Genomic DNA, 19,215 nt, shown 5'->3' on the forward strand with positions numbered 1-19,215 from the left:
GTCCCTCCCTCATTGAGAAAGAAACAAAGACATATGATTCCATTTACTGTAATTGTTTTGGTATGCCCAATTGCAATAGCAGTAAAATCATTTACATGTAGTAAAATGTTTGAGCCTTAAAGGACAAGAAGACTAAATTTAGCTGAAGATATACAACTTTCATGTGCCAATGAGGAAATGTACAAAATCAGTTATACATATTTTCCTCATTCGTAGATATTGAAAATATTCATATATACATATTTAATAATTTAATATTTTCTAAATGAAAATTACATACTATATATATATTTGGATATTATGATTATTGTTATTGTCAGCATTGACTGAGCACTTACTATAGGCTCAGAAAACTTCACTATATTATTCTTAATTCTTACAACAATCCTGTGAAATATATATTATGCCTATTTCACCAATGAGAATTCTGAAATCAGGAAATTAACTCACTTGCTAAAGTTTACAGAGCACTGTTAGGCAATAAAACAGAATTTCAAACTCATGTTTGTTTGTCTTCAAATTTTATATGCTGTACAACCTGATTGTTTTACTACTTGTTCTTAATTTCAAAAAAACTTCATACTAAAAGAAGATAATTTGGAAGTTCTAAAGAATATTTTTTTAGAAGGTATACTAATTTGAAGTGGATACCAATTATTTGTATTGAAATTACTTATGGATAAATTTGAATCTGCAAAAATTAAGTGCAACGTTATTCTTTGGCACCTGTTATAGGAGGTAAAAATGGTGATTCAATGTAGTTTCTATCCTTAGGGAGCATTTAGTGTAGTTTAGACATAATGACACTAATGTAAATTAGAGTAGAATAAATTCTTTAAAGTAGGACAAAAGGAGTGTTAAAGAGCACACAGTTTCAGTTATGGATGATAAAATTCTAGAGATCTATTATACAGCATAGTGCCTAGAGCGAATAATGCTATATTGGATGCTTAAAATTTCCTAAGAAATCTTACGTTGTGTTCTTACCACCAATAACAATAATAATAAAGGGGACAAGAGGAAATTTTGAGAGATGACAGATATGTTTACAGCCTTGACGGTGACGATGGTTTTGTGGGTGTGTACTGATCCCCAAACTCTGATATATATGTATATAAAATATGTACAGTTTTTTGTATGTCAATCATACTTCAATAAGGTGGTTACAAAAAAGAATCAAGAAAAATAATCACCCTAATAAAAAGAGTGTTATTGTATATTAAAGAGGGGAGGGATTACTTCTAATTGGTAGTATCAGAAAGGTCTTCATGGAGGAAGGTATAGAAAAATCTAGGACAATATAAGAAACAATACTTTAAGAAAAGGAATGATATAAACAAAAATAAACCAAAAGATGAAGAACCCTCAACGATGTTTATGAAAAATCAGGAGAAATTCCATTTTGATTTGAGAGTATGAGGTACTTGTCGTGATATATAACGATAATTGTCTAGAAATATGTTGAGAAAATGCTGCTTAGAAAGGAAGTTAGGTTATTTATTAATACATTCCTTTGAAATGTAAGTTTCATGATAATCAGAAACATACGAGTGTAGCTGTTCAATAACAACATGATTTATTTCCAAGAGGATAGTATATTATAGGAGAAGTAGGATTTTTTTCTCTTTCACAAGCTAATATAGTGTTTACTGATTCTAATGACACTTAAAGAAACAAGAAACAAAAAACATATACACGATAAGCTATCCTTATTCGACTATGTTATGGTCTTGCATTCCTGATTAGAAACATACAAGTTAGCCTCCCAAAGTCTCAGTTTTCTCATTTGCAAAGTGAATAAAATAATAGTACCCATCCCCAAGGTGCTGCAGAGTGTATTTAATCATGTACTTAATCTGAAGTTTTAATTAGAGCGCATAGCATATATTTGTGGTTGCTTTTGCTCCTATTTATGGCTAAAAGTTCCTACATCTATTACATATGTTTTGTGTTTGAATGAAGAGAAAGGCACCATTATTTCAAATATCCCCTCTAGCCAACAAATGAAAGCTAAGACTTAGAAGCTAGGATGTCTAACACCATGTCCTCTTCATGTGGACTATATAGTAGAAGATATGTAAATTAAGACTCAGTTAAATGCTCACATTTTATAAAGGAGACCCTTGAATATATCAAATCCTCAGAGAGTGTGTTAGCTTGAACTCTTAGCCTGCTGAGTCAGTTTCTATAGTTGATTTCTCCAAAAGGTCTTGATATTAAAAGTAGCATTACAGAACACTAATAGCAAACTATTTCTGCTACTTTGGGTATTTTTACAGGGTGCTAATTGTGCCAAATCAAGACATTGAAATCGCATAATTTTAGGTTAATATTAGCATAATCCTACATACTTTTTCAGAATCAGTGCAGGAATAGTACACCCTGAATATTTTTCCATCATGATGGAATTTTCAAATATCACAACCTTTACATTGTCAGTTGTCTACTGGAACATTATATTTTGGCAAAGATATTTGTAAAAGAGAAGGCAAAGAAAATTTGTGGAGTTCTAGACAATAGTAATATCAGAGACACTTTGCTTTCCTTTTTATAACTAACGATTTAAATAATCAGATACCAAGCGTAGGTAAAGAAATGAATCTCTAACTACTTGAGTACTTATCAATTTATCTCAAGGATATTTATGGTGTTTCCCCCTAAGCCAAAATATAGTGCTTAATTAAGGTCCCCTTAGCCCCCCAAAAACCTCTTAGGTCAAGTTTCTGATATGTGTGTATACTTATATACATATTAAAGTATATGTATGATTGTGTGCACTTTCAGATCAAAAAGTCCTCATTTATCTAAAGCGATTTCAGTTTATTGGTGAGGCTTTTCTGTTATAGCCTCCTCCTCCACAGATCTGCCTATGTAGAGATTTAAGCCCATTAAGAGACCAGCAAAGTTTAAACAACACTTTAGAAATCTAAAGAATTTTAAGATTCCTAGAACTTAAAGTATAATAATAATAAAAAGAATTTTAAGATTTATTTTAATAGTCTTAGTGATAACCTGAATTGTTTGTGAGTCCTTACAAATAATGCAATCGGCATTTAACTAATTTTTTAATATAAATTTAAGTTATACAAGCACAGTTTTTTTTACATGGATATATTGCAGAATGGTGAAGTCTGGTCTTTTTGTGTACCCATGATGCAAAGATGTACTGTGTCTCCATTAAGCAATTTCCTATCCTTCGCCCCCGTCCCACCCTCTGACCCTTCTGAGTCTCCAGTATCTGTTATTCCACACTCTGTGTATACACATTATTTAGCTCCCACTTGTAAGTGAGAACATGCAGTATTTGACTTACTGTTTTTGAGTTATTCCACTTAAAATGACCACCAGTTCCATCCATATTGCTGCAAAAGACTTGATTTCATTCTTTACTATGGCTTTGTAGTATTCAATAGGGTATATGAAATTGTTTGTTCCATATGCAATTTCTCTCTCTCTCTCTCTCTCTCTCTCTGTGTGTGTGTGTGTGTGTGTGTGTGTGTGTGTGTGTATAAAAGCTAAGACTTAGAAGCTAGGATAGACACACAATAGAATACTACACAATGGAATACATTCATTCACACACATATAAAGAACATCTCCACATGTTCTTTATCCAATCATCTGTTTTTAAATAATGCTATTGACTTCTTTAATGTAAGGTTAATTTTATCAATGTTGTTTTGGTTTAAAACACTCACCTTAAAAGAGTCACAGTCCCTAAATTTGTGTTCTCATATTTAAATTAGCTCTCAGTAAATTTGTGCAAAATGTATTATTCTTTTTAGGATGGTGTCGAGCTTACTAAATTATTTATCTTGAAGAATCATCGTTTTGTGTCTTTTATTAATGAAAACAACAATTATGCGATTGCTGATATATTTGGAAAACGATTTCTGATGTAGATTGATTTCTTTTTCTAAATTCTGTATCTGTTAAAAATTTAGAGATTACTAACTGTGTTAATATCGATAATACTAAATTTTATTGCTATTTATAACTTGGAGAGTACTTTCATGCTCCTCAAAAAGCTGAAGAGGCAGGCAATGTTACTCTTGGTTTACGTGTGAGATAACTGAGACTCAGAAGTAAAATAACGTATCCAAGTATTTATGGCTCTTAAATGGAAGATATAAGGGGTTTGTGAAATTACTCATGGACTTTTTTATTCATTCATTCAGTTATTAAAATGTATTAAACATTTGTCATGTACCAGGAACAGTGCTTAGTACCAGAAATTCAAAGGTGCATAAAACATCTTCCTTCCTCTAAGAGGTACATAGTGTACTGGAACAAACAGCCTTGTAAATACATAATTAGAACATGAAGTAGTATGTTAATAGAGGTTTTCACAAAGCTGTGGAAGCTTGTCTTATGGAGTAACTAATTCCAAGAGAGACAAGCCTCACAGAATAGTGACATTTTAGATAGGGTGGCATTCTAGGAGACAAAAAAAGGCCCACAGTAAAAAAGGAATTTTGATTGTTATGAAAATTTTCAGATATTCTATGTTTTCAGTATAGTATACATGGTGGGCTATGTGAATGTTTGTATAGGGACCAAAGTAGGAAGTGAGGTTATCTGTTAAAGAGTGCTGAGAAACTGAAAATAGGGAAAGATGAGTTGGAATATGCTGAGGAAAAGTTATTAGGAGTGTTCAAGAAAATCCATGACAGTGGGGCTAGAGAGAACAGGCTAGATTAAAGAGTCATTTCTGGTTTAGAATTGATAAAATATAGAGACAAGCATGATAAGAAAGAAATTGAGAAGTAAAGGATGGCCTCAAGATTTCTAGCTGGGAAATCATTGACTAAAAATAAAACTAAGAACTGGATTAGGCCATTCTTGCATTGCTATAAAGAAATACCTGAGACTGGGTGTTTATAAAGTAAAGGGTTTAATTGGCTCATGGTTCTGCAGGCTCTACAGGAAGCATAGCAACATCTGTTTCTGGGGAGGCCTCAGGGAGCTTTTACTCATGGTGGAAGGCAGAGCAGGTGTAGGCATTTCACATGGCAAAAGCAGAGAGAGAGAGAGTTGGTGGTGGGGGTGGGTGACTACACACTTTTAAACAAGCAGATTTTGGAGAACTCGCGAGCTCATTTTCATGAGGACGGTACCAAGAGAATGGTATTAAACCATGAGAAACCACCCTGATGATCCAATCACCTCCCACCAGGCCCCACCTCCAACACTGGGGATTACAATTTAATATGAGATTTGGGTGGGGACACAGATCCAAATCATATCAAAGACTTGCATGGGAAAATAAGGAATTGTTGACATAACATTTTTGAGGTTCACATCAAATGTTCTGATGAGGATAGTCCAAGAAACAGTTGGCTATGGAGCTCAGATAAGGGCTGAAATTTGGAGCTGTGTCATAATCACCCTAGATTAAGAGTCAATAATCTCCTGCCTATGGGCCAGTTCCACCCACCACTTGTTTTTGTAAAGTTGTATCGAATCCCAGCCATATCCATTTGCTTATGCTGCATGTATACCTTTTTTTTGTACTGCAAGGCAGAGTTGAGTAGTTGTAATGAAAACCATATGGCCCACAAAACCTAAAATATTTATTCTCAAGATCTTTATAGAGTTTGCCAATCCCTGCTGTAGATGTTTGTTGAACCTTTGAAAGCAAATGAGGTTTCATACGGCAATGTCCATACAAGACATTTAAAAAGTTTACCTACAAAAGTTAGAATTCCTTTTGAGGTGAACATATTCTAGTCTCCATTAAGCACAGTAGAAGAGTCCCCTATAATTGGAAAGAGGTCATATTAGGTGTTTTTGTTGGTGATACAGGTAAAAGAAAATTTGTCTTTGCTGTTTATTCAGAATGCAATAAGTGAAGTTATGAGAAATAAGGGGGAAATGTGTAGAATTTCAACAGTGAAAAGAGGGGATAAAGGCATGAGAATGAATTCTTAAACTCAAGTATTATAAACACTGTGAGAAACTTAAAATCAAATATGACTCCAAACGTATTCAAAGCCTGAGAACAAGGCTCACAACCTGGGGAGGATTAGGGATCAATAAAATAGAGTGTTACAAAGTAAAATGTCAATCCAGAGCTGTAAAAATATCAGCATTGAATATATTGAAAGCAGTAAAACTGAAAGAGAAGGCTATCATTTTATACCACTGTGTTTGTTTATTTCTTTGCCTTGTTCTATAAATATTTTAAGTTATAAAATTTTTATTAACAGTGAGAGCAGAACTACCAGAGTGAGCGGATCAAAATTGGGACAGATGCTTTTCACTGCACACTTATTTTTCTGCTGTTCATGCATTATCTTGTACAGCATACATGTTTTACCTAAAAAAATTAAAATTGAGTCTTCTGCTTAGAAAAAAGTATACATTCTGTTTCAAACCATATACAAAAATAAAATCCCAGAAGATTTAAAACCAACATGAGAAAAAAACAAATCGATAAAGCTTTTGCAATAAAATAGAGGAGAATATGTTAATTAATATTGGATAAGAAAAGAATTGCTTACACAAATGATGAAGCACTAATCGTGAATAAAAATAATAAACTGGACTACATTGAATATTAATAACATGTATACATCAGAAGACAGCACTGAGAGAGTAAAAATGAAACCCACAGAGTGGGAGAAATTATTTGGAATACACACATAATGGATGAAGTGTGTCTATTTCTAATTATGAAGAATTCCTACAAATCTTTCAGAAAAGTACAGATAATCCAATAGAAAAATGGAAAAAGTTCTTGAAAAGTGAACCATGGCACGAAAAGGGCTTGTGGCCTGCTGGCAATATTCTTTTTTTTTTTTTTAATTATTTTTTATTATTATACTTTAAGTTCTAGGGTACATGTGCATAACGTGCAGGTTTGTTACATATGTATACTTGTGCCATGTTGCTGTGCTGCACCCATCAACTCGTCAGCACCCATCAACTGGTCATTTACATCAGGTATAACTCCCAATGCAATCCCTCCCCCCTCCCCCCTCCCCATGATAGGCCCCGGTGTGTGATGTTCCCCTTCCCGAGTCCAAGTGATCTCATTGTTCAGTTCCCACCTATGAGTAAGAACATGCGGTGTTTGGTTTTCTGTTCTTGTGATAGTTTGCTACCGGGATGGCATTTTAAAGTGATCACTTTATAGTAAATAACTAATGCGTTTTATGCATCATAGTAATGTTAAGATTTTTGTCATCTTTACAAAATAAATCCAAATGGCCAATAAATATATAAAGAATTCCTAAGTCCCATTAATGGTCCAGGCCATGCAAATTAAAACTAAAATGAAATATCACTGCTTACCAACTAGAATCATTGAAATGTATAAGTCTGACAATTCCCTGTGGTGGTGAGAATATACAGCAATTAGAAATTTCACACAGTGTTACTTGATCTGTGAATTGTAAATAGAAGTATAAACTTACACTACTGCTTCTTGGATTGAAATCCATTTGGCACTATTTAGTAAATTCAAAGATCTACATAACCTATAGCCCATCAATTTCACTTCTATATATACACTCCACAGAAATGCATGTGTTCATATTCCAGGAGACATATTTGGGAATGTCATAGCAGCAAAGTAATAGCCCCAAACCAAAAACTACTCCAGTATTCATTAATAGTAAAATTTGCTATGGTTTGAATGTGTCTCTTTCAAAATTCAGGTGTCGATAATGTGCTAGTACTAAGAGGTAGGGCATTTAAGTGATGATTAGGCCATGAGGGCTCCTTCTTTGTTAATAAAACTAAGACCCTTATAAACAAGGCTTCATGTGGCATTCAGTTCGCTTGCTCTCTTGCCCGTCTACCTTCTGCCATGTGAAGACACAGCAGGAAGGCCCTCACCAGACACCAAATACCAGCGCCTTTATCTTGGACTTCCCAGGCTCCAGAACTGTGAGTGAATACATTTCTATTATTTGTAAATTATCCAGTCTCAGGCATTTTGTTATAACAGCACAAACAGACTAAGATAATAATACAGTGAAAAATTAATCAACAACTAATAAGCAAAGATGTAGATTAATCTTGAAACTATGATATGGAGTGTTCCATTTGGCTGCTGGAAGTTTTAGTTCTTGGTCTGGGTGATAGTTACCATGGGTTTATATGAATTGTTCCCTATATGATGTTTCACAACAAAAAGCATTTAAAAAGTAAATATATGTAATATACTCAGAGATAGGCATGGCCAACCATGGATTCCATGCTGAAATAGTGATTCAGAGTTCATCCGCAGTCTAATGACATTGCCTATTTAAATACTTTAAGTCCTGAAATTGAAGAAGGTAATTTCTTAAGAAGGAATTTCTAATTTATGGGTCTATTCAGCACCAGAGAGACACTAGCATGGCTCAGGTTCTATGTTGCTTATTTTATTTGCATTTAAAGTCTTAAGCCAAATAAAGGTAGACTAATAATGACAACAACTGCTACTACTCATACTTGTTGAACACTGCCAGACACTGTTCTAAGAAATTTGTATTTTCATTTGTAACTGAGCTTACTTGAATCTCTTCTCTTTTTTTCTTGGTTAACTAGTGGTCTATCAATTTTATCTTTTCAAAGAGTCGACATTTTGTTTCATTGATCTTTTGTATTTTTTGTCTCAATTTCATTTAGTTCTGCTCTGATATTCGTTATTTCTTTTCTTCTGGAGCTTTGTGTTTGCTTTGTTGTTGATTCTCCAGTTCCTTGAGGTGTGATGTTAGGTAGTCAGACTGTGATTTTTCAGGCTTTTTGACGTAGTCATTTAGTGCTAGAAAATGTCCTCTTAGCACTGCTTTTGCTGTATCCCAGAGGTTTTGAACAATAGATATTGTTGTGAACGTGGTGAAAACGGAACACTTGTACACTGCTGGTGACTGTAAATTACTACAACCTATATGGGAAACAGTATGAAGATTTCTTAAAGAACTAAAAGTAGATCTAACATTTGATCCAGAAATCTCATTACCAGGTATTTACCCAGAGGAAGAGAAGTCATTATATCAAAAAGACACTTGCACGCATATGTTTATAGCAACACAATTCACAATTGCAAAGATATGGAACCAACCTAAGTGCCAGTTGACCAATGAGTAGATAAAGAAAATGTGGCATATATTTTCATATACTGTGAAATACTACTCAGCCATATACCATGCAATACTACTCAGTCATAGAAAATAATGAAATAATGTCTTTTGCAGCAACTTTGATGGAGTTGGATGCCATTATTCTGAGTGAAGTAATTCAGGAATGGAAAACCAAATACTGTATGTTCTCACTTATAAGTGGGAGCTACGCTGTGGGTACACAAAGGCAGACAGAGTAGTAGAATGGACTTTGAAGACTCAGAAGGGGCAGAGTGGGAAGGGAGTGAGGGATAAAAAGTTACCTATTGGGTGTAATGTACACTACTTGGGTGACACATGCACTAAAATATCTGATTTTACTTCTATACAATTAATTCATGTAACCAAAAATCACGTGTATTCCAAAGTCTATTGATTGTTTTAAAAACATTAATAAAATAAAAGATGTAAAAAAAGAAATTTATATATACTCTATTAAGCTCCCACAATTAACGTTAGGAGGTAAGCACTTCATAATTGGTAGTATACTTATCTTTTATTAAATAATTGTATTACTTAGGAAGTTTAGGGGTGGGGAGAAGTAGCAAGGTACTATGATTTGGGGCAGATAACTAACCTTTATTTATTGGCACATACAGTTTGGACCACGAGACACTAGCCAAGGTCTGTCCTCCTCACCTAATCAAAGATGAAATATGTGGGATGAAGTAATCAGCAGCCCAAGCTGAGTTTGCAGACCTAAGTATAAAGCAACAATGGATATGTCAGAAAGCTACTAGGGTGTTATTTATTTAAATCTATTTCATGGAATTGACTACCACCTTAATGGCCCGAAAGTGTTAAAGTATGTCCCAGAGTACTGAATTACTCCCTAAATGTAATTTATGCTTGAGAATAATCTGACTAACTTGATTTAGAACAGCAGGAAATAAGTTATGCTGCACATAAATGAAGCAGCAGTGTAATTTTAAATACCAGTTGCATAGTGAATGAGAATTTTAATATTTGCAAAATTCTAAAATCACTTGATTTATTATCCATATGTTTATACTGACATTTTTTGCCCTTTATTAAGTTCCATCTATATTTCTTCTTACTGCCAAGAAAGAAAACTTTTTTCCTAGAAATATTACAGAAGGCAAAAATTATATTTGTTTCCCTGAATGCTATTTTTGATGTCTCTACTTGTTTCTAGTTGTTACCATTTTCTTCATTCGTGGGCAGTCCAATTAATGGAGCAAGAAAAATTTAGGGAGGACAGTGACTAATTAGATATTAAAGTTATAAATCTAACATTGTAAAACCAGAAAAACATATATTTTTTTTCATTTGGAAGTTTCCTTGGTGGAAAAGAGTTTAAGTTTATAAGTAGTCATGATAAAAAATGTAATTTTATGTAGTAAATTCAAGAACATATTAAATTCAGCACATATTAAATACTGAAAAGTGTATTTTAAAATTTTATGTGAGGCTTGAAATGGAGTTTAAAGTATTATTACTCACATTAAATGTCATCACATGTAAAGCCCATGATTTTATTCTTTAATATTTTGTTTGAATAGTTACTTATTTCAACAGTAATTTCAATAATAAAATTAAATCAACTTTACAGTTTTCAAAGGTTTAGCAGTTGCATGCTGTAATAAATACTTCATATTTATATATTTATAAAGTAACAGTGTAAGTCATTTTTATTAGGTCCTTGAGGATGCAAAAGTTTGGATTATACGAGGAGACAAGAGAAAAAGGGAAGAAGGGTATTTCAGAAATATGCTATTGATACGCAAATTCACAAGTCCTAAGGCAGAAGCAGGGGTCGGGCAGAAAGTCCATCCTGCCTCCCTCTTGTGGGCCTGCAACAATGATGTAAATGGAAGGCCTGTTCCCCTTCTCTTCCTACCTCCAGCTCTGTCTTACAGAGCTATGGGTACCATGATCAAGTATATGAACCCTTATAGTTTTCTTCTCTGGGAGAATGTAAAGGAAAGATAACTTGTAGAAAGGAAAAGAATTCAGGGTGAGAGGGGGATTTGTTGAATTTGGTAGAGGATGGCAACTATCAATATGATGAGTGATTGAGAAACAAGTCTGTGCAACAGGTTTGAAATTGAAAATCTTTAAGGTATACAGGATCCTGAAATGAAGAATGGGCATTTATAGCAGTATGTTGGAGAAACAGTCACCTCCTAGTAGCTAAAAGTGTTGGCAAAAGTATAGTTCAAGTGATTGGGTAGGAAAAACAGCAAACCAAGAGTGGGGACTGATGGTTGCTACAAAGGTGGAGTGGTAAGTCATGACCAACTGGTGCTTCTCTGTGCTCTGGTTAGCTGCTGACTGTTTCTCAGACTGTGATAGCAGGAGGAGGGTTGGAGTTAGCAGTCATTAGCATATGAGACTGCCATTTAAAAAAATTTTTATTCTATTTTTCTGACTCAAAATATGAAAAGCACACTGTAGACAAATTGAAAAATATAGAAAAATCATGAGGTCAGGAGATAGAGACCAACCTGGCTAACATGGTGAAACCCCGTCTCTACTAAAAATAAAGAAAATTAACTGGGCATGGTGGTGGGCACCTGTAGTCCCAGCTACTCGGGAGGCTGAGGTAGCAGAATGGTGTGAACCCAGGAGGCAGAGCTTGCAATGAGCCAAGATCGCACCACTGCACTCCAGCCTGGGTGACAGTGCGAGACTCCATCTCAAAAAAAAAAAAAAAAAAGTATATAATAAAATTAAAATATATATAGTCTCACCAGTATGGAACAATGCTACCTATGTTGCATAGTTTTTTTAGATTCCCATTCAAAAGCAACTCTTTGACTCCCGTGATGCAAATACATGTGCAGTTCGTTTTTAAAGGGAATAAACTCTTAAGATATATTGATAGGTCATTTATTGTATGTTATATACCACTGAAAATACGTGAATGCTAAATCGTTACTAAACATGCAAAAACATTCCCAGGATCATTTTGTTGTGGAAGGATATAATGTATCTGAATAACTCTAGAATACCATTAATTATCAAAGGCAACATTCTTACTTTTCACTAACTGTAGTTAGAGAATAGCTCTTTGGCTACCTTCGGTTGCCTTTTTTATGCTACCAAAATGCTGTCTGTTTTACATGATTTGAAAGGTTAAGCATATGATTATTCATTAAATACAATGTCTGAAAGAATGCAATGTACATGTAGATACATTCTTAAATTTTAGGTAGTTAATAAAAATAAGGGGAAAAAGACTCTAGAACTATCACTTTCAATTGTTTAACTGATAAGGTGAAACTTCATCTTGGAAAAATAAAATATTTCACAGGAGAGCATGTGCAGTGGTAGAAAGGTGCCATTGAAACAAGAGATATTTGGGTTAGAAGCCTCTCTCTACTACTATTTAATACCATTTTCACCTTTCGGCAAATTACTTGGCCTCTGTTTTCTCCAATGGAAAATGGGAATAATAATTGCTATGCTGCAGAGTTATTGTAGGTGTCAATGAAATGATATGCCTGACACTGTAAAAGCACAGAGCCCGGTGCCTGGCTATTAGTAATTGTTTCATAAATGTTAATTCATTTCTCTGCCCAGTACATCCGTAGGCAGATGTAGCAATTTTAAAATTCTAGTGTTACTTTAAATTCCTGAATGAAGGTAGAGGACTGTAAAGATATCATGATATTCAAAAGTATGATCCATTGCTTCTTAAGAATAGAGTTCATAAAAACTTGACAGATTCCTGTACTCTGAGGCAGCACCATAGCCAGTAATCTTTAGGATGGCTTTTGGTTTAGTGCTCACAAATGCTTGCTTGAACAGGCCCCAGGAGATCTGGTAGACTGTAAGTCCAATAAGATTTCAAATCTTACTTTGTAGCAGTGTTTTTCACCTTGACTGTGCATTGAAATCACCTGGATGCCAGTTTTCAAAGGGAATTTTTCCAGTTTTTGCCCATTCAGTATGATATTGGCTGTGGGTTTGTCATAAATAGCTCTTATTATTTTGAGGTACGTTCCATCAATACCAAATTTATTGAGCGTTTTTAGCATGAAGGGCTGTTGAATTTTGTCAAAAGCCTTTTCTGCATCTATTGAGATAATCATGTGGTTCTTGTCTTTGGTTCTGTTTGTATGCTGGATTATGTTTATTGATTTGCGAATGTTGAACCAGCCTTGCATCCCAGGGATGAAGCCCACTTGATCATGGTGGATAAGCTTTTTGATGTGTTGCTGAATCCGGTTTGCCAGTATTTTATTGAGGATTTTTGCATCGATGTTCATCAGGGATATTGGTCTAAAATTCTCTTTTTTTGTTGTGTCTCTGCCAGGCTTTGGTATCAGTATGATGTTGGCCTCATAAAATGAGTTAGGGAGGATTCCCTCTTTTTCTATTGATTGGAATAGTTTCAGAAGGAATGGTACCAACTCCTCCTTGTACCTCTGGTAGAATTCAGCTGTGAATCCATCTGGTCCTGGACTTTTTTTGGTTGGTAGGCTGTTAATTATTGCCTCAATTTCAAAGCCTGCTATTGGTCTATTCAGGGATTCAACTTCTTCCTGGTTTAGTCTTGGAAGAGTGTAAGTGTCCAGGAAATTCTCCATTTCTTCTAGATTTTCCAGTTTATTTGCATAGAGGTGTTTATAGTATTCTCTGATGGTAGTTTGTATTTCTGTGGGGTCGGTGGTGATATCCCTTTTATCATTTTTAATTGCGTCTATTTGATTCTTCTCTCTTTTCTTCTTTATTAGTCTTGCTAGTGGTCTGTCAATTTTGTTGATCTTTTCAAAAAACCAACTCCTGGATTCATTGATTTTTTGGAGAGTTTTTTGTGTCTCTATCTCCTTCAGTTCTGCTCTGATCTTAGTTATTTCTAGCCTTCTGCTAGCTTTCGAATGTGTTTGCTCTTGCTTCTCTAGTTCTTTTAATTGTGATGTTAGAGTGTCAAAAAAAAAAAAAAAAAAAAGAAATCACCTGGATGCTTTGAAAAATAACAATGTCAGCATCCAACCTCCAGAAATACTGATTAAGTTGATCTTGAGTGGAGTCCCAGGGTCACTGTTTGCTTATTGTTGTTGCTGTTTTTTTAAATGCCCCGGTTGATTCTTGTGTGCAACTGTCTTAGGTAAACATAAAGCCCTGGTTCATATTATTTCTGCCTCAGTCTCTTTTATGACTGGAAAGTGACCAATGCTTGCTTCCTAATATTCTTTCCATGTGCGATGTTAACACATTTGACTTGTACTAAGTTCCTGCAGTATTCCAATCCAAAATTTTAGTGGATACAATAAAATAAGTAGGATTCAAGAAGGCATCACATAGTTTAGTTTATCAGTTAGTGAAATGCTTACATCTGAGCCTACAATATGAATTACATCTGTCATCTTATTTTAAATATTGACAGAATCTTTAATGATAGTGATGAATTATTGATTTATTGGTGTGATAATGGTACTTTAGTTATATTTTTAAGTTTTATTTGTAATAACTATATGTATTTATGGGGTGAGTGTGATGTTTCAGTGTAATGTTTCATTGCGTCATGATCAAATCAGGTTACTTAACACATCCATAACCTCGAACATTTATAATTTCTCTGTGGTGAGAACATTTAAAATTCTCTTTCACTATTTTGAAATATACAGTACAATATTGTTAACTTTGTTCATCTTACTATGCAGTAGAACACTAGAACTTATTACTCCTTTCAATTGATGAATAGATAGTTTTGGATCAAGAAAAATATTGAAAGTGATAGAATTTATGAAGTAATTTAATTTGTATCCAAACATATTTTGAAATTGAATATATTGCTTCCAAATAATTTATTACAATGTTAAGATATTTGTAAATTTCTAGAATTTAAAAAAATATATATTCTTAGGAAAGGAAATGCTAATCGTCCAAAATAGTTTCTTTACCTTTCTTTTAATCAAGAAATATATTCACTTTAAACGGAAAAATTGCAACCTTCAGTTTAAAATCATCTTTTTTATTGAGCATGTTTAAAAAATTTTGTGGGTACATGTTAGGTGTATCTATTAATTTTTATTTGTTAATTGAAACTAAACTCTACAAATGCCAGAAACTATCAGAATATCTTTGTCAGTATAACCAAAAAATATATGCTGTATCTCTACAATCTGTTTTATATCATCCATTTATTTTTCTTGATCCGTATTTTTTACCTGCAGGCGATTTGACAGATCTGTTGAGAAATGGCGGCGTTTTCATTATGATATAAAGATATTTAATCAGTGGCTAACAGAAGCTGAACAGTTCCTCAGAAAGACGCAAATTCCTGAGAATTGGGAACATGCTAAATACAAATGGTATCTTAAGGTAAGTTTTTGATTTTTTTTTTTTTCTAAATTGTGTTTATCTTCATCACATCTGGACTGTTTAATTTCTTTAAGTTCAGGTTGTGAAGGATGATGGAAATGACCACTTTTGACTTTTGTTGTCATCATTATACATACTAGAAAGAAAATTATAATGGTAATATTAGAGAACTGTGCTGTGGACTTTTTGTGTCAGGATGAGAGCGTTTGCCTGGACAGGACTGGTTTATCTGATAAACTGCAAAATAGAATTGAATCTGTGACAAAAGGGAGCATCGTAACAGCAAGGTGTTTTGTGGCTTTGGGGCAGTGTGTATTTTTGCCGTATGTTGGAACCGTTCCAGAAGGAGAACTTGTGGCATACTTAGCTATAATGAAGTTGCTAGAAATATCCATCATGATAAAATTACAGTTCTGTTTCCCTAAAGACAATTTGTAGTGATACTGCCATATTTCTATATATTCTATTGACAAAATGCCTTTTGAAATAGTCCAGAGGCCAAAACAATGCAGAGTTAATTGGTGGTACTTATTGACTTTTTTATGGTTTATGTTAATAGAGAAGCAACAAATGCATGATAACCAGTGTATAGTTTAATTTCAACTTGTTGTGTCCTTTGAATATGCAGGTAAAGATAGATTAGATTGTCAAGGATATAATTTGGTTCCTAAAATATATAGTTTAGGCATAAGAAACATTGTGTTTATTACACAAAGGCTTAATTATGTTTGCATCTTTTTTTAGCTCAAATTGTTCATGTTGCAGTAGTCAATCAAGTGGATTTGAATTGTAGCCAATTTTTAATGCCAGAAAATACTGATTAAGACAGATGAGGGCAAAAAACACTCAGTAGTTTATTAGATAGTTTAGATATTTCAAAATGCTGGATTCACAAAAGCAATATCACATTTGACTTTACAGTCTTCATTCTCAAATATGTTTCTATAGTGAATATGCCTTTTGATATTAAGGAGTTAAGCATTTAAATGCCTATGTATATGATAAGCTATTTAAACACAGAAAATGAATATTTTAAAAATCTTGTGTAATCATATATATATCAATCAAACTTGTATGCACACCAGCATTGGCATTTGTATAGAGAGGAAATGTATGGATTCTCAATCTGCTTTAACATAGAAGATACATTTTAAAAATAGCACTGAAGTGAATTTTGGGCTAATGCAGCATAATGGGGTCTCTGCCTGAGAGGCAGAAATATATTAGAGTTATATAAAATGTTTTGGGGGAGATATAGAAACTACTTGCCATTTTCAATGATATCCAACCCATGGTAGTTATATATTTTAATTTATATTTTATTATAAAATTAGTACTTATTGTGAAAAAAATCAAGCAACATAGAAATGTATAAAAGAAGTACCTCCATTCTACTCTTTGGAGGATAGTTATTCCGTATGGATTTTGGTACATATTTCAGGTTGGGTTTCTTGGAAAGCCATTGTAAAATGGAGATTTGTATGTAGAAGGTTTATTAGGGAGTACTTTTACGATCAAGCAATTTGTTATGTCGTAACTTCGTGTAGTCCCCAGTTTTCTTCATGTTCCTTGTTCTTGAAGTCAGTTAAGCTCTTGAATCTGTGTATTTAACATTTCATCAAATTTAGAAAGCTTTCAGCCATTTTTTTTTAAAAATGGGACTCCAATTGTACATTTATTAGGCTCCTGAAAACTGCCCCCACTACTCACTGATGTTATGTTCATTTTCTTTTTAGTCTCGTTTCTCTGTAATTCATTTTATATAATCTCTATTGTCAAATAGACTCATCTTTTTCAAAGTCTGATCTATGGCTAATCCCATGTAGTACATATTTTTAACATCAGATATTTTCATCTCTTAGAAGTATAATTTGGGTCTTTTTTATTTCTTCCATGTGTCTACTCAACATGTTCAGTCTTTACTTTCTTGATTATATGGAATACAGATATAATAACTGTTAGAATATTCTTCTCTACTAATTTTATCATCTGTGTCTATTCTGGGTTAATTTAAATGGATGTATTTTTCTCCTCATTAAGGGTGTTATTTTACTGCTTCTTTGGATGACTGGTAATTTTTGATTATATGCCAGACATTGTGAATTTTAACTTATTGAGTGCTTGATACTTCAAATAAATTCAAATATATTGAAATAAATATTCTTAACCCTTGTTCTGGAACCCAGTTAATTTACTTGGAAACAATTGATCTTTTGATAATCTTCCTTTTATGCTTTGTTAGTTATGACCAGAACAGTGTAAGTTTAGGGCTACTTTTTCCCCACTACTGAGGCAAAACACTTCTGAGTACTCTCTTTGATGCCCTGTGAATGATAAAATTTTTCACTGGAGCTAGTGGGAACAGGTGGTATTCTTAGCCACATGTGAGCTCTGGTGATTGTTCCCTTTAATTCTCTTGTGTAGTTCTTTCCTTAGATTTGAGTGGTTTTCTCACATATATGAACTGATCAGGACTCAGCTGAAGAATAAAATAAAGCTTTCTGCAAATGTCTAAAATGTCCTCTGCATGTGTATGACCTCTCTGGTATTTTGCCCTGTGATCACTAGTCAACCTTGGGCTGCTGAAACTCTCAGCTTCATCTTTTAACAAAAGCCTCCTGGCAGGGACCACTGTCCTTCAATGTCTGATGTTCAGTATGTTGAAAACCATTGTAGCATATGTTTTGTCTTTTTTTTTTTTTTAAATGTTTCAGCCAGGAGGTTAAGTACAGCCTTTTTTACTCCAACTTGGAAACAAGTCCAAAACAAACTATTTTGATGTAATTTGATCTTTTAATACATTAACGTTATACAATTTTGTGAATATATCATAACTTTAAGTTTCCACAGACTGTCTAATGGTCCTCATTTCTTGACAGTGTGGCTTAGTTGCAATTTATGAACATTTTATCAGAACTTTTTCCCTCAATTGGATAATTTTTTTTTTTTTTTTGAGATGGAGATTTGCTCTTGTCGCCCAGGCTGGAGTGCAGTGGCAGGACCTCAGCTCACTGCAACTTCTGCCTCCAGGCTTCAAGTGATTCTCCTGCCTTGGCCTCCCGAGTAGCTAGGATTACAGGTGCCCGCCACCACGCCTGGCTAATTTTTGTATTTTTAGTAGAGAAGGGGTTTCACCATGTTGGTCAGGCTGGTCTAGATCTCTGACCTCAGGTGATCTGCCCATCTCAACCTCCCAAAGTGCTGGGATTACAGACGTGAGCCACCATGCCTGGCCAATTGGATAATCTTAAAAAGACTATTTTATTTAGTCTATTTTTTTCTCAATCTGTAGATGAAATAAGAAAAATCATTCTAGATGTCCAAGGAAAAATTCTTTCAGAAAAGAGCTGTGAATGACATCACAAATCCCCCAAACAGTTAAGGTATTTCTTTCCTGGTTATTTTATGTCCAAAATCATGCATATGAACATGTGCACACACACATGCACACACATGAGTGTGCACACACAGGAATACATATACACGTACATAATATACCTTAGGTTATCTTTCCATTCTGAGTAATTATCTTAAAATGGGTAAAATAAACCCTGTAAGATACCTTCATCGATAAGGCAAATCAAAGCTTTGGTAATTTCAGCTATCTTGACCATTGTTGATTGACTAATAACGAATAGGAGAATGAGTTTAAATATTTACTATGAAATTATTTTAGAAAACAGGATGTAGACAGTGGCTGTTAGCAGACAATTGTTTGGCATGAGCCAGTAATGGTTACTGTGAAAAAAGTGAACCAAGCAGCCCAAATATTAAACAAACACACTCAGAAACACGTTGGAGTTTGAAG

The 19,215-nt window shown here is 34.0% G+C and overlaps 1 protein-coding gene across 13 annotated transcripts in view; it reads left to right on the forward strand.

Annotated features, from left to right (window-relative positions):
• Window positions 1–19,215, forward strand: part of LOC105490348 (dystrophin) — a 2,266,916-nt gene that overhangs the window by 1,126,022 nt on the left and 1,121,679 nt on the right. For all 13 annotated transcript variants that reach the window (XM_071089080.1, XM_071089088.1, XM_071089087.1 and 10 more), the window contains one exon: window positions 15,260–15,407. In XM_071089080.1, the coding sequence (XP_070945181.1) occupies window positions 15,260–15,407 (148 nt within the window). The remainder of the gene's footprint in view (window positions 1–15,259; window positions 15,408–19,215) is intronic.

This window comes from Macaca nemestrina, chromosome X, assembly GCF_043159975.1.
Source record: "Macaca nemestrina isolate mMacNem1 chromosome X, mMacNem.hap1, whole genome shotgun sequence".
In the NCBI taxonomy this organism is placed as follows: domain Eukaryota; kingdom Metazoa; phylum Chordata; class Mammalia; order Primates; family Cercopithecidae; genus Macaca; species Macaca nemestrina.